The 16,004-nt window shown below is 57.1% G+C and overlaps 1 protein-coding gene across 1 annotated transcript; it reads right to left on the reverse strand.

Moving 5' to 3' along the window:
• Nucleotides 1-215: 215 nt before the first annotated feature.
• Nucleotides 216-9,344, reverse strand: LOC129850720 (ribosome biogenesis protein wdr12-like). Its single transcript, XM_055916979.1, has 6 exons — nucleotides 9,221-9,344; nucleotides 5,392-5,507; nucleotides 5,061-5,215; nucleotides 4,407-4,452; nucleotides 4,190-4,278; nucleotides 216-404 (listed from the first exon to the last, which is right to left on the reverse strand). Exons 1-6 carry the CDS (start codon nucleotides 9,265-9,267, stop codon nucleotides 231-233), a joined length of 627 nt encoding a protein of 208 aa, XP_055772954.1. The 5' UTR covers nucleotides 9,268-9,344; the 3' UTR covers nucleotides 216-230.
• Nucleotides 9,345-16,004: the final 6,660 nt, after the last annotated feature.

Below are 16,004 nucleotides of genomic sequence, written 5' to 3' on the forward strand. Positions count from 1 at the left end.
ACCAGTGTGGTCTGGGGTTAGAGTCTCTCACCAGTGTGGTCTGGGGTTAGAGTCTCTCACCAGTGTGGTCTGGGGTTAGAGTCTCTCACCAGTGTGGTCTGGGGTTAGAGTCTCTCACCAGTGTGGTCTAGGGTTAGAGTCTCTCACCAGTGTGGTCTAGGGTTAGAGTCTCTCACCAGTGTGGTCTGGGGTTAGAGTCTCTCACCAGTGTGGTCTGGGGTTAGAGTCTCTCACCAGTGTGGTCTAGAGTTAGAGTCTCTCACCAGTGTGGTCTTCATGCTTCCGGTCTCGGCGTCCCAGAGGCGGATGCTGTGGTCCCAGGATGCACTGCAGATCTCCTCGCTGTCCAACCAGAGGACAGACGACACTGCCTCGTTGTGACCAGACAAAGTCATGAGGGGTGTCTAGAAGAGGAAGATTTTATGTTTTCTATTTAACCAGGTCATGATGTCATAATGATAGTTTAACCAGGTCATGATGTCATAATGATAGTTTAACCAGGTCATGATGTCATAATGATAGTTTAACCAGATAGGCCAGTTGAGAACAAGTTCTCATTTACAACTGCGACCTGGCCAAGATAAAGCAAAGCAGTTCCGACACAAACAACAACACAGAGTTACACATAAACAAACATACAGTCAATAATACAGTGTGGGCAAATGAGGTGAGATAAGGGAGGTAAGGCAATAAATAGGCCCTGGTGGCGAAGTAATTACAATATAGCAATTAAAACACTGGAATTGTAGATGAATGTGCAAGTAGAGATACTGGGGTGCAAAGGAGCAAGATAAATAAATACAGTATGGGGATGAGGTAGTTGGATGGGCTATTTACAGATGGGCTATGTACAGCTGCAGTGAGCTGCTCTGACAGCTGGTGCTTGAAGCTAGTGAGGGAGATATGAGTCTCCAGCTTCAGTGATTTTTGTAATTCGTTCCAGTCATTGGCAGCAGAGAACTGGAAGGAAAGGCGGCCAAAGGAGGAATTGGCTTTGGGGGTGACCAGTGAGATATACCTGCTGGAGCGCGTGCTACAGGTGGGTGCTGCTATGGTGACCAGCGAGCTGAGATAAGGGGGGGCTTTACCTAGCAGAGACTTGTAGATGACCTGGAACCAGTGGGTTTGGCGACGAGTATGAAGCGAAGGCCAGCCAACGAGAGCATACAGGTCGCAGTGGTGGGTAGTATATGGGGCTTTGGTGACAAAACGGATGGCACTGTGATAGACTGCATCCAATTTGTTGAGTAGAGTGTTGGAGGCTATTTTGTAAATGATGGTGGGTAGTATATGGGGCTTTGGTTCAGATGATTAATACTATGATACACTACTGACCAACTGGAGCCCTGGGAGCCCCTAACCCTGGATAACACCGCGAGGGAGCCCCTAACCCTGGATAACACCGCGAGGGAGCCCCTAACCCTGGATAACACCGCGAGGGAGCCCCTAACCCTGGATAACACCGCGAGGGAGCCCCTAACCCTGGATAACACCGCGAGGGAGCCCCTAACCCTGGATAACACCGCGAGGGAGCCCCTAACCCTGGATAACACCGCGAGGGAGCCCCTAACCCTGGATAACACCGCGAGGGAGCCCCTAACCCTGGATAACACCGCGAGGGAGCCCCTAACCCTGGATAACACCGCGAGGGAGCCCCTAACCCTGGATAACACCGCGAGGGAGCCCCTAATCCTGGATAACACCGCGAGGGAGCCCCTAACCCTGGATAACACCGCGAGGGAGCCCCTAACCCTGGATAACACCGCGAGGGAGCCCCTAACCCTGGATAACACCGCGAGGGAGCCCCTAACCCTGGATAACACCACGAGGGAGCCCCTAACCCTGGATAACACCACGAGGAAGCCCCTAACCCTGGATAACACCACGAGGAAGCCCCTAACCCTGGATAACACCACGGGGGAGCCCCTAACCCTGGATAACACCACGAGGAAGCCCCTAACCCTGGATAACACCACGGAGGAGCCCCTAACCCTGGATAACATCATGAGGGGCTGCTCTCCTCACCCTGGTCAGTCTGATAGGGTTAGTCTGGGTTAGGCTGCTCTCCTCACCCTGGTCAGTCTGATAGGGTTAGTCTGGGTTAGTCTGGGTCAGGCTGCTCTCCTCACCCTGGTCAGTCTGATAGGGTTAGTCTGGGTTAGTCTGGGTCAGGCTGCTCTCCTCACCCTGATCAGTCTGATAGGGTTAGTCTGGTTCAGGCTGCTCTCCTCACCCTGGTCAGTCTGATAGGGTTAGTCTGGGTTAGTCTGGGTTAGTCTGGTTCAGGCTGCTCTCCTCACCCTGGTCAGTCTGATAGGGTTAGTCTGGTTCAGGCTGCTCTCCTCACCCTGGTCAGTCTGATAGGGTTAGTCTGGGTTAGGCTGCTCTCCTCACCCTGGTCAGTCTGATAGGGTTAGTCTGGGTTAGTCTGGGTCAGGCTGCTCTCCTCACCCTGGTCAGTCTGATAGGGTTAGTCTGGGTTAGGCAGCTCTCCTCACCCTGGTCAGTCTGATAGGGTTAATCTGGGTTAGGCTGCTCTCCTCACCCTGGTCAGTCTGATAGGGTTAGTCTGTGTTAGTCTGGGTCAGGCTGCTCTCCTCACCCTGGTCAGTCTGATAGGGTTAGTCTGGGTTAGTATGGGTCAGGCTGCTCTCCTCACCCTGGTCAGTCTGATAGGGTTAGTCTGGGTTAGTCTGGGTCAGGCTGCTCTCCTCACCCTGGTCAGTCTGATAGGGTTAGTCTGGGTTAGTCTGGGTCAGGCTGCTCTTCTCACCCTGGTCAGTCTGATAGGGTTAGTCTGGGTTAGGCTGCTCTCCTCACCCTGGTCAGTCTGATAGGGTTAGTCTGGGTCAGGCTGCTCTCCACACCCTGGTCAGTCTGATAGGGTTAGTCTGGGTTAGTCTGGGTCAGGCTGCTCTCCTCACCCTGGTCAGTCTGATAGGGTTAGTCTGGGTTAGGCTGCTCTCCTCACCCTGGTCAGTCTGATAGGGTTAGTCTGGGTCAGGCTGCTCTCCACACCCTGGTCAGTCTGATAGGGTTAGTCTGGGTTAGTCTGGGTCAGGCTGCTCTCCACACCCTGGTCAGTCTGATAGGGTTAGTCTGGGTTAGTCTGGGTCAGGCTGCTCTCCACACCCTGGTCAGTCTGATAGGGTTAGTCTGGGTTAGTCTGGGTCAGGCTGCTCTCCTCACCCTGGTCAGTCTGATAGGGTTAGTCTGGGTTAGTCTGGGTTAGGCTGCTCTCCTCACCCTGGTCAGTCTGATAGGGTTAGTCTGGGTCAGGCTGCTCTCCTCACCCTGGTCAGTCTGATGGGGTTAGTCTGGGTTAGTCTGGGTCAGGCTGCTCTCCTCACCCTGGTCAGTCTGATAGGGTTAGTCTGGGTCAGGCTGCTCTCCTCACCCTGGTCAGTCTGATAGGGTTAGTCTGGGTTAGGCTGCTCTCCTCACCCTGGTCAGTCTGATAGGGTTAGTCTGGGTCAGGCTGCTCTCCTCACCCTGGTCAGTCTGATAGGGTTAGTCTGGGTCAGGCTGCTCTCCTCACCCTGGTCAGTCTGATAGGGTTAGTCTGGGTTAGTCTGGGTCAGGCTGCTCTCCTCACCCTGGTCAGTCTGATAGGGTTAGTCTGGGTTAGTCTGGGTCAGGCTGCTCTCCTCACCCTGGGCAGTCTGATAGGGTTAGTCTGGGTTAAGGGTCAGGCTGCTCTCCTCACCCTGGTCAGTCTGATAAGGTTAGTCTGGGTTAGTCTGGGTCAGGCTGCTCTCCTCACCCTGGTCAGTCTGATAGGGTTAGTCTGGGTTAGGCTGCTCTCCTCACCCTGGTCAGTCTGATAGGGTTAGTCTGGGTCAGGCTGCTCTCCTCACCCTGGTCAGTCTGATAGGGTTAGTCTGGGTTAGTCTGGGTCAGGCTGCTCTCCTCACCCTGGTCAGTCTGATAGGGTTAGTCTGGGTTAGTCTGGGTCAGGCTGCTCTCCTCACCCTGGTCAGTCTGATAGGGTTAGTCTGGGTTAGTCTGGGTCAGGCTGCTCTCCTCACCCTGGTCAGTCTGATAGGGTTAGTCTGGGTTAGTCTGGGTCAGGCTGCTCTCCTCACCCTGGTCAGTCTGATAGGGTTAGTCTGGGTCAGGCTGCTCTCCTCACCCTGGTCAGTCTGATAGGGTTAGTCTGGGTTAGTCTGGGTCAGGCTGCTCTCCTCACCCTGGTCAGTCCCAGCTGTTCAGTCTTCTGCTTCTTTCTGGGTCTGCTGGGAGGCTCCTCTACCTCCTCCTCTTCCTCCTCTGTGGCCACTGGCAGGACAACAGTTAGCAGGGAAACACAGGAGATACATAGTTAACATGGATACTACAGATACTATATATACACATGGAGCTGGAAACTAATCTCACTCCATTATCATCCCAGAGTCCAATAGTACCTGCAGACCAGATCTTCAGCATCTTGTCCCAGGAACCACTGCAGAACTGAGAGGAATGAAGACAAAAATACATCTATTAGTTCCTGAGCAGTGATGTTGACAGCTGCATATCCCCCCGTCTTCTTCTCCTCCCCCCCATGTCTCCTCCTCCTCCCCCCCGTCTCCTCCCCGATGTCTCCTCCTCCTCCTTCCCGTCTTCTCCTCCCCCCCATGTCTCCTCCTCCTCCCCCCCGTCTCCTCCCCGATGTCTCCTCCTCCTCCCCCCGTCTTCTCCCCCATGTCTCCTCCTCCTCCCCCCCGTCTCCTCCCCGATGTCTCCTCCTCCTCCTTCCCGTCTTCTCCTCCCTCCCCCCGTCTCCTCCCTCCCCCCCGTCTTCTCCTCCTCCTCCTCTCCCCCCCTTCTCCTCCTCCTCCCCCCCGTCTTCTCCTCCTCTCCCACCCGTCTTCTCCTCCTCTCCCACCCGTCTCCTCCTCCTCCGCCCCCCCATCTTCTTCTCCTCGTCTCCTCCCACCCGTCTTCTCCTCCTCTCCCACCCGTCTCCTCCTCCTCTCCCACCCGTCTCCTCCTCCTCTCCCACCCGTCTCCTCCTCCTCCGCCCCCCCATCTTCTTCTCCTCGTCTCCTCCCCCCCGTCTTCTCCTCCTCCCCTGTCACCTTAGTGCGTGTGGGATCCGTGGCGATAGTGTCAACACTCCCAGCGTGTCCACGGCAACAGTGTCTAGCTTTCAGCTTGTTCCTCTCAGAGTTCCACTCCCACAGCAGAATGGTTTGGTCCAGAGAGGCCGTGAGCAGCAGGGAGGTCAGGCCATCTAGGCAAACATAGGGGTGTCAGGATGAGACGATCAAGACCAGGGTTGCCCAACAGGCGGCCCTCAGGCTGAATTTGGCCCCCGGGTGATTTTATTTGTCCCCCCAAGTTAGAAATAAAATAAAATGTAAAAACACCAGCAAATCAGCTCCAAGTGACCCAGACCCTCCCCCTTACCTCTCTTGACCCAGGCCACGTCCTTCACCACGTCCGTGTGTCCGGCCACCGTCATCACAGCCTTGCCCTCCAGAGACCAGATCCTGGCCGTCTTATCGTAGGAACCCGTCAGGATCCTGGAGCAGACATCATTAACATCGGGTATCTGGGTTAGGGTCTCTGGCAGAGGTGTGGACTCTGGTCAGACTCGAGTGACAAATGTGGTGACTTGCAACTCGACTTTGACACCAATGACTCGGGACTTAACTTGGACTTGAGCCTTTTGTCTCGACCTGACACCCTCCCCCAAGCCCAAATAATAAAAGCGATGCTATTAAAATAAGTGTGCAGGGCAACAACTCTTCATTTAACGGATTACAGTTTGAATCGGACAGCAGCCAATCAAATTGTGCGAGCTGAGAAAAAGTTGCGCGTGGCAGTACAGAGGAACGTCGGCGGGTGGATTCAGAACGGAGCCCGTGGAAAGATGATCCCCAAAATGATGACGTTCGGATATGAAGACGACACTGTAGTCAACAAAAAACGGATTGCAACTTGCAAAACACGCGGGAAGAAGATGACAGACGGAGACGCAGCAACTTCCAACTTTATTCGACATTTGAAGCTGCACCAAGAACGGTAAGTCGTGGCTAATAGAGCCGATACATAACTTTACTGGTGTAGCATGTAGGCTAACGTAACGTTAAATCAATGAGCCTCCACACAGTCAGTCAGTGCGGGAACGTGATCATTGCACCAAAGACTGTGCTACAACTGACCAGGCATCCTGCCTGATGTTACTGCTGTTCCTGAAACCATTGGCATACGTTAGCCTACTGTAACCACACAGAGAGGGTGTGTGTGTGTGTGTGTGTGTGTGTGTGTGTGTGTGTGTGTGTGTGTGTGTGTGTGTCCTACTGTAACCACAGAGAGGGTGTGTGTGTGTGTGTGTGTCCTACTGTAACCACAGAGAGGGTGTGTGTGTGTGTGTGTGTGTGTGTGTGTGTGTGTGTGTGTGTGTGTGTGTGTGTGTGTGTGTGTGTGTGTGTGTGTGTGTGTGTGTCCTACTGTAACCACAGAGAGGGTGTGTGTGTGTGTGTGTGTGTGTGTGTGTGTGTGTGTGTGTCCTACTGTAACCACAGAGAGGGTGTGTGTGTGTGTGTGTGTGCGTGTTAAGGTTGTGCGATTGTGTACAAGCCTACATCGCCCGATTGCGCCACATAGCGGTCCTCGAAAGTCGATCGCAATGGGGTGGGGCGGGTCTTTCTCATGGCTACCCATGTATTTCCATGGAAATAATAAAGTTTATTTGGAAAGTAATAAATATATATATTTTTTTAAAGCATTCATGATTTGCGTAAATGTAAGATCCTAACTATTACTCTGGTTAAAATATGAAATAGTATTACATTAGCACATTAGCACTCGAGACTAAAACTTTACGACTTGAGACTTGCCGCTCTTTTTTATTTTATTTTATACCCCCTTTTCTCCCCAATTTTCGTGGTATCCAATCGCTAGTAATTACTATCTTGTCTCATCGCTACAACTCCCGTACGGGCTCGGGAGAGACGAAGGTCGAAAGCCATGCGTCCTCCGAAGCACAACCCAACCAAGCAGCACTGCTTCTTTAACACAGCGCGCCTCCAACCCGGAGCCAGCCGCACCGATGTGTCGGAGGAAACACCGTGTACCTGGCCCCCCTTGGTTGGCGTGCACTGCGCCCGGCCCGCCACAGGAGTCGCTTGTGCCCGATGAGACAAGGATATCCCTACCGGCTAAACCCTCCCTAACCCGGACGACGCTAGGCCAATTGTGCTTCGCCCCAAGAACCTCCCGGTCGCGGCCGGCTGCGACAGAGCCTGGACGCGAACCCAGAGTCTCTGGTGGCGCAGCTAGCACTGCAATGCAGTGCCCTAGACCACTGCGCCACCCGGGAGGCTGAGACTTGTCGCTCTTGACAGGAGACTTGACTCGGACTTGCCTGTCTTGACTTGGGACTTGCGTGCTAAGTCTTGAGACTTACTTGTGACTTGTAAAACAATGACTCTGGCTCTGGGTTAGGGTCTCTTACCATTCAGAGTCTGGGTTAGGGTCTCTGGGTTAGGGTCTCTGGGTTAGGGTCTCTGGGTTAGGGTCTCTACCATTCAGAGTCTGGGTTAGGGTCTCTGGGTTAGGGTCTCTCTGGGTTAGGGTCTCTGGGTTAGGGTCTCTACCATTCAGAGTCTGGGTTAGGGTCTCTGGGTTAGGGTCTCTGGGTTAGGGTCTCTGGGTTAGGGTCTCTGGGTTAGGGTCTCTGGGTTAGGGTCTCTGGGTTAGGGTCTCTACCATTCAGAGTCTGGGTTAGGGTCTCTGGGTTAGGGTCTCTCTGGGTTAGGGTCTCTGGGTTAGGGTCTCTACCATTCAGAGTCTGGGTTAGGGTCTCTGGGTTAGGGTCTCTGGGTTAGGGTCTCTGGGTTAGGGTCTCTGGGTTAGGGTCTCTACCATTCAGAGTCTGGGTTAGGGTCTCTACCATTCAGAGTCTGGGTTAGGGTCTCTGGGTTAGGGTCTCTGGGTTAGGGTCTCTGCCATTCAGAGTCTGGGTTAGGGTCTCTGGGTTAGGGTCTCTGGGTTAGGGTCTCTGGGTTAGGGTCTCTTACCATTCAGAGTCTGGGTTAGGGTCTCTGGGTTAGGGTCTCTGGGTTAGGGTCTCTACCATTCAGAGTCTGGGTTAGGGTCTCTACCATTCAGAGTCTGGGTTAGGGTCTCTGGGTTAGGGTCTCTTACCATTCAGAGTCTGGGTTAGGGTCTCTGGGTTAGGGTCTCTTACCATTCAGAGTCTGGGTTAGGGTCTCTAGGTTAGGGTCTCTGGGTTAGGGTCTCTACCATTCAGAGTCTGGGTTAGGGTCTCTGGGTTAGGGTCTCTTACCATTCAGAGTCTGGGTTAGGGTCTCTGGGTTAGGGTCTCTACCATTCAGAGTCTGGGTTAGGGTCTCTGGGTTAGGGTCTCTGGGTTAGGGTCTCTTACCATTCAGAGTCTGGGTTAGGGTCTCTGGGTTAGGGTCTCTGGGTTAGGGTCTCTCTGGGTTAGGGTCTCTCTGGGTTAGGGTCTCTCTGGGTTAGGGTCTCTCTGGGTTAGGGTCTCTTACCATTCAGAGTCTGGGTTAGGGTCTCTGGGTTAGGGTCTCTGGGTTAGGGTCTCTGGGTTAGGGTCTCTACCATTCAGAGTCCGGGTTAGGGTCTCTGGGTTAGGGTCTCTTACCATTCAGAGTCTGGGTTAGGGTCTCTGGGTTAGGGTCTCTGGGTTAGGGTCTCTACCATTCAGAGTCTGGGTTAGGGTCTCTGGGTTAGGGTCTCTGGGTTAGGGTCTCTGCCATTCAGAGTCTGGGTTAGGGTCTCTGGGTTAGGGTCTCTACCATTCAGAGTCTGGGTTAGGGTCTCTGGGTTAGGGTCTCTGGGTTAGGGTCTCTGCCATTCAGAGTCTGGGTTAGGGTCTCTGGGTTAGGGTCTCTGGGTTAGGGTCTCTGGGTTAGGGTCTCTGGGTTAGGGTCTCTGGGTTAGGGTCTCTGGGTTAGGGTCTCTGCCATTCAGAGTCTGGGTTAGGGTCTCTGGGTTAGGGTCTCTGCCATTCAGAGTCTGGGTTAGGGTCTCTACCATTCAGAGTCTGGGTTAGGGTCTCTGGGTTAGGGTCTCTACCATTCAGAGTCTGGGTTAGGGTCTCTGGGTTAGGGTCTCTACCATTCAGAGTCTGGGTTAGGGTCTCTACCATTCAGAGTCTGGGTTAGGGTCTCTGGGTTAGGGTCTCTGGGTTAGGGTCTCTGGGTTAGGGTCTCTACCATTCAGAGTCTGGGTTAGACGTCATGTCTCTTACCATTCAGAGTCTGCCTCCACTGAGCTGATCCAGTCATCATGCATCATACACTCCTCTGGTTGGGGAGCGGTGAACCTCTCCACATACTCTATCTCCACCACATCTTCCTGTAACACACACACAAAACACACTTCAAGTCATATTGGCATACTAAGCAGGCTACCCGTAAACTCTACTGTCTAGAGGTCCTGCTACCATCCAGAGGGGGCTACCCGTAAACTCTACTGTCTAGAGGTCCTGCTACCATCCAGAGGGGGCTACCCGTAAACTCTACTGTCTAGAGGTCCTGCTACCATCCAGAGGGGGCTACCCGTAAACTCTACTGTCTAGAGGTCCTGCTACCATCCAGAGGGGGCTACCCGTAAACTCTACTGTCTAGAGGTCCTGCTACCATCCAGAGGGGGCTACCCGTAAACTCTACTGTCTAGAGGTCCTGCTACCATCCAGAGGGGGCTACCCGTAAACTCTACTGTCTAGAGGTCCTGCTACCGTCCAGAGGGGGCTACTACCGTCCAGAGGGGGCTACTACCGTCCAGAGGAGGTTACTACCGTCCAGAGGGGGCTACTACCGTCCAGAGGGGGCTACTACCGTCCAGAGGTCCTACTACCGTCCAGAGGGGGCTACTACAGTCCAGAGGGGGCTACTACCGTCCAGAGGAGGCTACTACCGTCCAGAGGGGGTTACTACCGTCCAGAGGAGGTTACTACCGTCCAGAGGGGGCTACTACCGTCCAGAGGGGGCTACTACCGTCCAGAGGGGGCTACTACCGTCCAGAGGGGGCTACTACCGTCCAGAGGGGGTTACTACCGTCCAGAGGTCCTACTACCGTCCAGAGGGGGCTACTACCGTCCAGAGGGGGCTACTACCGTCCAGAGGAGGTTACTACCGTCCAGAGGGGGCTACTACCGTCCAGAGGGGGCTACTACCGTCCAGAGGGGGCTACTGCCGTCCAGAGGGGGCTACTGCCGTCCAGAGGGGGTTACTGCCGTCCAGAGGGGGTTACTGCCGTCCAGAGGGGTTTACTACCGTCCAGAGGGGGTTACTGCCGTCCAGAGGGGGCTACTGCCGTCCAGAGGGGGCTACTACCGTCCAGAGGGGGCTACTACCGTCCAGAGGGGGCTACTACCGTCCAGAGGTCCTACTACCGTCCAGAGGGGGCTACTACCGTCCAGAGGTCCTACTACCGTCCAGAGGTCCTACTACCGTCCAGAGGTCCTACTACCGTCCAGAGGGGGTTACTACCGTCCAGAGGTCCTACTACCGTCCAGAGGTCCTACTACCGTCCAGAGGTCCTACTACCGTCCAGAGGGGGTTACTGCCGTCCAGAGGGGGCTACTACCGTCCAGAGGGGGCTACTACCGTCCAGAGGGGGCTACTACCGTCCAGAGGGGGTTACTGCCGTCCAGAGGGGGTTACTGCCGTCCAGAGGGGGCTACTACCGTCCAGAGGGGGCTACTACCGTCCAGAGGGGGCTACTACCGTCCAGAGGGGGCTACTACCGTCCAGAGGTCCTACTACCGTCCAGAGGTCCTACTACCGTCCAGAGGGGGCTACTACCGTCCAGAGGTCCTACTACCGTCCAGAGGTCCTACTACCGTCCAGAGGTCCTACTACCGTCCAGAGGTCCTACTACCGTCCAGAGGGGGTTACTACCGTCCAGAGGTCCTACTACCGTCCAGAGGGGGTTACTACCGTCCAGAGGGGGTTACTACCGTCCAGAGGGGGTTACTACCGTCCAGAGGGGGTTACTACCGTCCAGAGGGGGTTACTACCGTCCAGAGGGGGTTACTACCGTCCAGAGGGGGCTACTACCGTCCAGAGGGGGCTACTACCGTCCAGAGGGGGCTACTACCGTCCAGAGGGGCTACTACCGTCCAGAGGAGGCTACTACCGTCCAGAGGGGGTTACTACCGTCCAGAGGGGGTTACTACCGTCCAGAGGGGGTTACTACCGTCCAGAGGGGGCCTACCGTCCAGAGGGGGCTACTACCGTCCAGAGGGGGCTACTACCGTCCAGAGGGGGCTACTACCGTCCAGAGGGGGCTACTACCGTCCAGAGGGGGCTACTACCGTCCAGAGGGGGCTACTACCGCCCAGAGGGGGCTACTACCGTCCAGAGGGGGCTACTACCGTCCAGAGGGGGTTACTACCGTCCAGAGGGGGCTACTACCGTCCAGAGGGGGCTACTACCGTCCAGAGGGGGCTACTACCGTCCAGAGGTCCTCCTACCGTCCAGAGGGGGCTACTACCGTCCAGAGGGGGCTACTACCGTCCAGAGGGGGCTACTACCGTCCAGAGGGGGTTACTACCGTCCAGATTGGCTACTACCGTCCAGAGGGGGCTACTACCGTCCAGATTGGCTACTACCGTCCAGAGGGGGCTACTACCGTCCAGAGGGGGCTACTACCGTCCAGAGGGGGCTACTACCGTCCAGAGGGGGCTACTACCGTCCAGAGGGGGTTACTACCGTCCAGAGGTCCTACTACCGTCCAGAGGTCCTACTACCGTCCAGAGGGGGTTACTGCCGTCCAGAGGGGGCTACTACCGTCCAGAGGGGGCTACTACCGTCCAGAGGGGGCTACTACCGTCCAGAGGGGGTTACTGCCGTCCAGAGGGGGTTACTGCCGTCCAGAGGGGGCTACTACCGTCCAGAGGGGGCTACTACCGTCCAGAGGGGGCTACTACCGTCCAGAGGGGGCTACTACCGTCCAGAGGTCCTACTACCGTCCAGAGGTCCTACTACCGTCCAGAGGGGGCTACTACCGTCCAGAGGTCCTACTACCGTCCAGAGGTCCTACTACCGTCCAGAGGTCCTACTACCGTCCAGAGGTCCTACTACCGTCCAGAGGGGGTTACTACCGTCCAGAGGTCCTACTACCGTCCAGAGGGGGTTACTACCGTCCAGAGGGGGTTACTACCGTCCAGAGGGGGTTACTACCGTCCAGAGGGGGTTACTACCGTCCAGAGGGGGTTACTACCGTCCAGAGGGGGTTACTACCGTCCAGAGGGGGCTACTACCGTCCAGAGGGGGCTACTACCGTCCAGAGGGGGCTACTACCGTCCAGAGGGGCTACTACCGTCCAGAGGAGGCTACTACCGTCCAGAGGGGGTTACTACCGTCCAGAGGGGGTTACTACCGTCCAGAGGGGGTTACTACCGTCCAGAGGGGGCTACTACCGTCCAGAGGGGGCTACTACCGTCCAGAGGGGGCTACTACCGTCCAGAGGGGGCTACTACCGTCCAGAGGGGGCTACTACCGTCCAGAGGGGGCTACTACCGCCCAGAGGGGGCTACTACCGTCCAGAGGGGGCTACTACCGTCCAGAGGGGGTTACTACCGTCCAGAGGGGGCTACTACCGTCCAGAGGGGGCTACTACCGTCCAGAGGGGGCTACTACCGTCCAGAGGTCCTCCTACCGTCCAGAGGGGGCTACTACCGTCCAGAGGGGGCTACTACCGTCCAGAGGGGGCTACTACCGTCCAGAGGGGGTTACTACCGTCCAGATTGGCTACTACCGTCCAGAGGGGGCTACTACCGTCCAGATTGGCTACTACCGTCCAGAGGGGTTTACTACCGTCCAGAGGGGGCTACTACCGTCCAGAGGGGGCTACTACCGTCCAGAGGGGGCTACTACCGTCCAGAGGGGGTTACTACCGTCCAGAGGTCCTACTACCGTCCAGAGGGGGCTACTACCGTCCAGAGGGGGTTACTACCGTCCAGAGGGGGTTACTACCGTCCAGAGGGGGCTACTACCGTCCAGAGGGGGTTACTACCGTCCAGAGGGGGTTACTACCGTCCAGAGGGGGCTACTACCGTCCAGAGGGGGCTACTACCGTCCAGAGGGGGCTACTACCGTCCAGAGGAGGCTACTACCGTCCAGAGGGGGCTACTACCGTCCAGAGGGGGTTACTACCGTCCAGAGGAGGCTACTACCGTCCAGAGGAGGCTACTACCGTCCAGAGGGGGCTACTACCGTCCAGAGGGGGCTACTACCGTCCAGAGGGGGCTACTACCGTCCAGAGGGGGCTACTACCGTCCAGAGGGGGCTACTACCGTCCAGAGGGGGCTACTACCGTCCAGAGGGGGCTACTACCGTCCAGAGGGGGTTACTACCGTCCAGAGGGGGCTACTACCGTCCAGAGGGGGCTACTACCGTCCAGAGGTCCTACTACCGTCCAGAGGGGGCTACTACCGTCCAGAGGGGGTTACTACCGTCCAGAGGGGGCTACTACCGTCCAGAGGTCCTACTACCGTCCAGAGGTCCTACTACCGTCCAGAGGGGGCTACTACCGTCCAGAGGGGGCTACTACCGTCCAGAGGGTGCTACTACCGTCCAGAGGGGGTTACTACCGTCCAGAGGTCCTACTACCGTCCAGAGGTCCTACTACCGTCCAGAGGTCCTACTACCGTCCAGAGGGGGCTACTACCGTCCAGAGGGGGCTACTACCGTCCAGAGGGGGTTACTACCGTCCAGAGGGGGTTACTACCGTCCAGAGGGGGCTACTACCGTCCAGAGGTCCTACTACCGTCCAGAGGGGGCTACTACCGTCCAGAGGGGGTTACTACCGTCCAGAGGGGGCTACTACCGTCCAGAGGGGGTTACTACCGTCCAGAGGGGGCTACTACCGTCCAGAGGGGGCTACTACCGTCCAGAGGGGGCTACTACCGTCCAGAGGGGGCTACTACCGTCCAGAGGGGGCTACTACCGTCCAGAGGGTGCTACTACCGTCCAGAGGTCCTACTACCGTCCAGAGGTCCTACTACCGTCCAGAGGTCCTACTACCGTCCAGAGGGGGCTACTACCGTCCAGAGGGGGTTACTACCGTCCAGAGGGGGCTACTACCGTCCAGAGGGGGCTACTACCGTCCAGAGGGGGCTACTACCGTCCAGAGGGGGCTACTACCGTCCAGAGGGGGTTACTACCGTCCAGAGGTCCTACTACCGTCCAGAGGGGGCTACTACCGTCCAGAGGGGGCTACTACCGTCCAGAGGGGGCTACTACCGTCCAGAGGGGGCTACTACCGTCCAGAGGGGGCTACTACCGTCCAGAGGGGGCTACTACCGTCCAGAGGGGGCTACTACCGTCCAGAGGGGGCTACTACCGTCCAGAGGGGGCTACTACCGTCCAGAGGGGGCTACTACCGTCCAGAGGGGGCTACTACCGTCCAGAAGGGGTTACTACCGTCCAGAGGGGGCTACTACCGTCCAGAGGGGGCTACTACCGTCCAGAGGGGGCTACTACCGTCCAGAGGGGGTTACTACCGTCCAGAGGGGGTTACTACCGTCCAGAGGGGGCTACTACCGTCCAGAGGTCCTACTACCGTCCAGAGGGGGCTACTACCGTCCAGAGGGGGCTACTACCGTCCAGAGGGGGCTACTACCGTCCAGAGGGTGCTACTACCGTCCAGAGGGGGCTACTACCGTCCAGAGGTCCTACTACCGTCCAGAGGGGGCTACTACCGTCCAGAGGGGGCTACTACCGTCCAGAGGGGGCTACTACCGTCCAGAGGGTGCTACTACCGTCCAGAGGGTGCTACTACCGTCCAGAGGTCCTACTACCGTCCAGAGGGGGCTACTACCGTCCAGAGGGGGTTACTACCGTCCAGAGGGGGTTACTACCGTCCAGAGGAGGCTACTACCGTCCAGAGGGGGCTACTACCGTCCAGAGGGGGCTACTACCGTCCAGAGGGGGCTACTACCGTCCAGAGGGGGCTACTACCGTCCAGAGGGGGCTACTACCGTCCAGAGGGGGTTACTACCGTCCAGAGGTCCTACTACCCTCCAGAGGGGGCTACTACCGTCCAGAGGGGGTTACTACCCTCCAGAGGGGGCTACTACCGTCCAGAGGGGGTTACTACCCTCCAGAGGGGGCTACTACCGTCCAGAAGGTGCTACTACCGTCCAGAGGGGGCTACTACCGTCCAGAGGGGGCTACTACCGTCCAGAGGGGGCTACTACCGTCCAGAGGGGGCTACTACCGTCCAGAGGTCCTACTACCGTCCAGAGGGGGCTACTACCGTCCAGAGGGGGTTACTACCGTCCAGAGGAGGCTACTACCGTCCAGAGGTCCTACTACCGTCCAGAGGGGGCTACTACCGTCCAGAGGGGGTTACTACCGTCCAGAGGGGGCTACTACCGTCCAGAGGGGGCTACTACCGTCCAGAGGGGGCTACTACCGTCCAGAGGGTGCTACTACCGTCCAGAGGTCCTACTACCGTCCAGAGGTCCTACTACCGTCCAGAGGTCCTACTACCGTCCAGAGGGGGCTACTACCGTCCAGAGGGGGTTACTACCGTCCAGAGGGGGCTACTACCGTCCAGAGGGGGCTACTACCGTCCAGAGGGGGCTACTACCGTCCAGAGGGGGCTACTACCGTCCAGAGGGGGCTACTACCGTCCAGAGGGGGTTACTACCGTCCAGAGGTCCTACTACCGTCCAGAGGGGGCTACTACCGTCCAGAGGGGGCTACTACCGTCCAGAGGGGGCTACTACCGTCCAGAGGGGGCTACTACCGTCCAGAGGGGGCTACTACCGTCCAGAGGGGGCTACTACCGTCCAGAGGGGGCTACTACCGTCCAGAGGAGGCTACTACCGTCCAGAAGGGGTTACTACCGTCCAGAGGGGGCTACTACCGTCCAGAGGGGGTTACTACCGTCCAGAGGGGGCTACTACCGTCCAGAGGGGGTTACTACCGTCCAGAGGGGGTTACTACCGTCCAGAGGGGGCTACTACCGTCCAGAGGTCCTACTACCGTCCAGAGGGGGCTACTACCGTCCAGAGGGGG

Source organism: Salvelinus fontinalis, unplaced genomic scaffold (assembly GCF_029448725.1).
Source record: "Salvelinus fontinalis isolate EN_2023a unplaced genomic scaffold, ASM2944872v1 scaffold_2214, whole genome shotgun sequence".
NCBI classification, from domain to species: Eukaryota; Metazoa; Chordata; class Actinopteri; order Salmoniformes; family Salmonidae; genus Salvelinus; species Salvelinus fontinalis.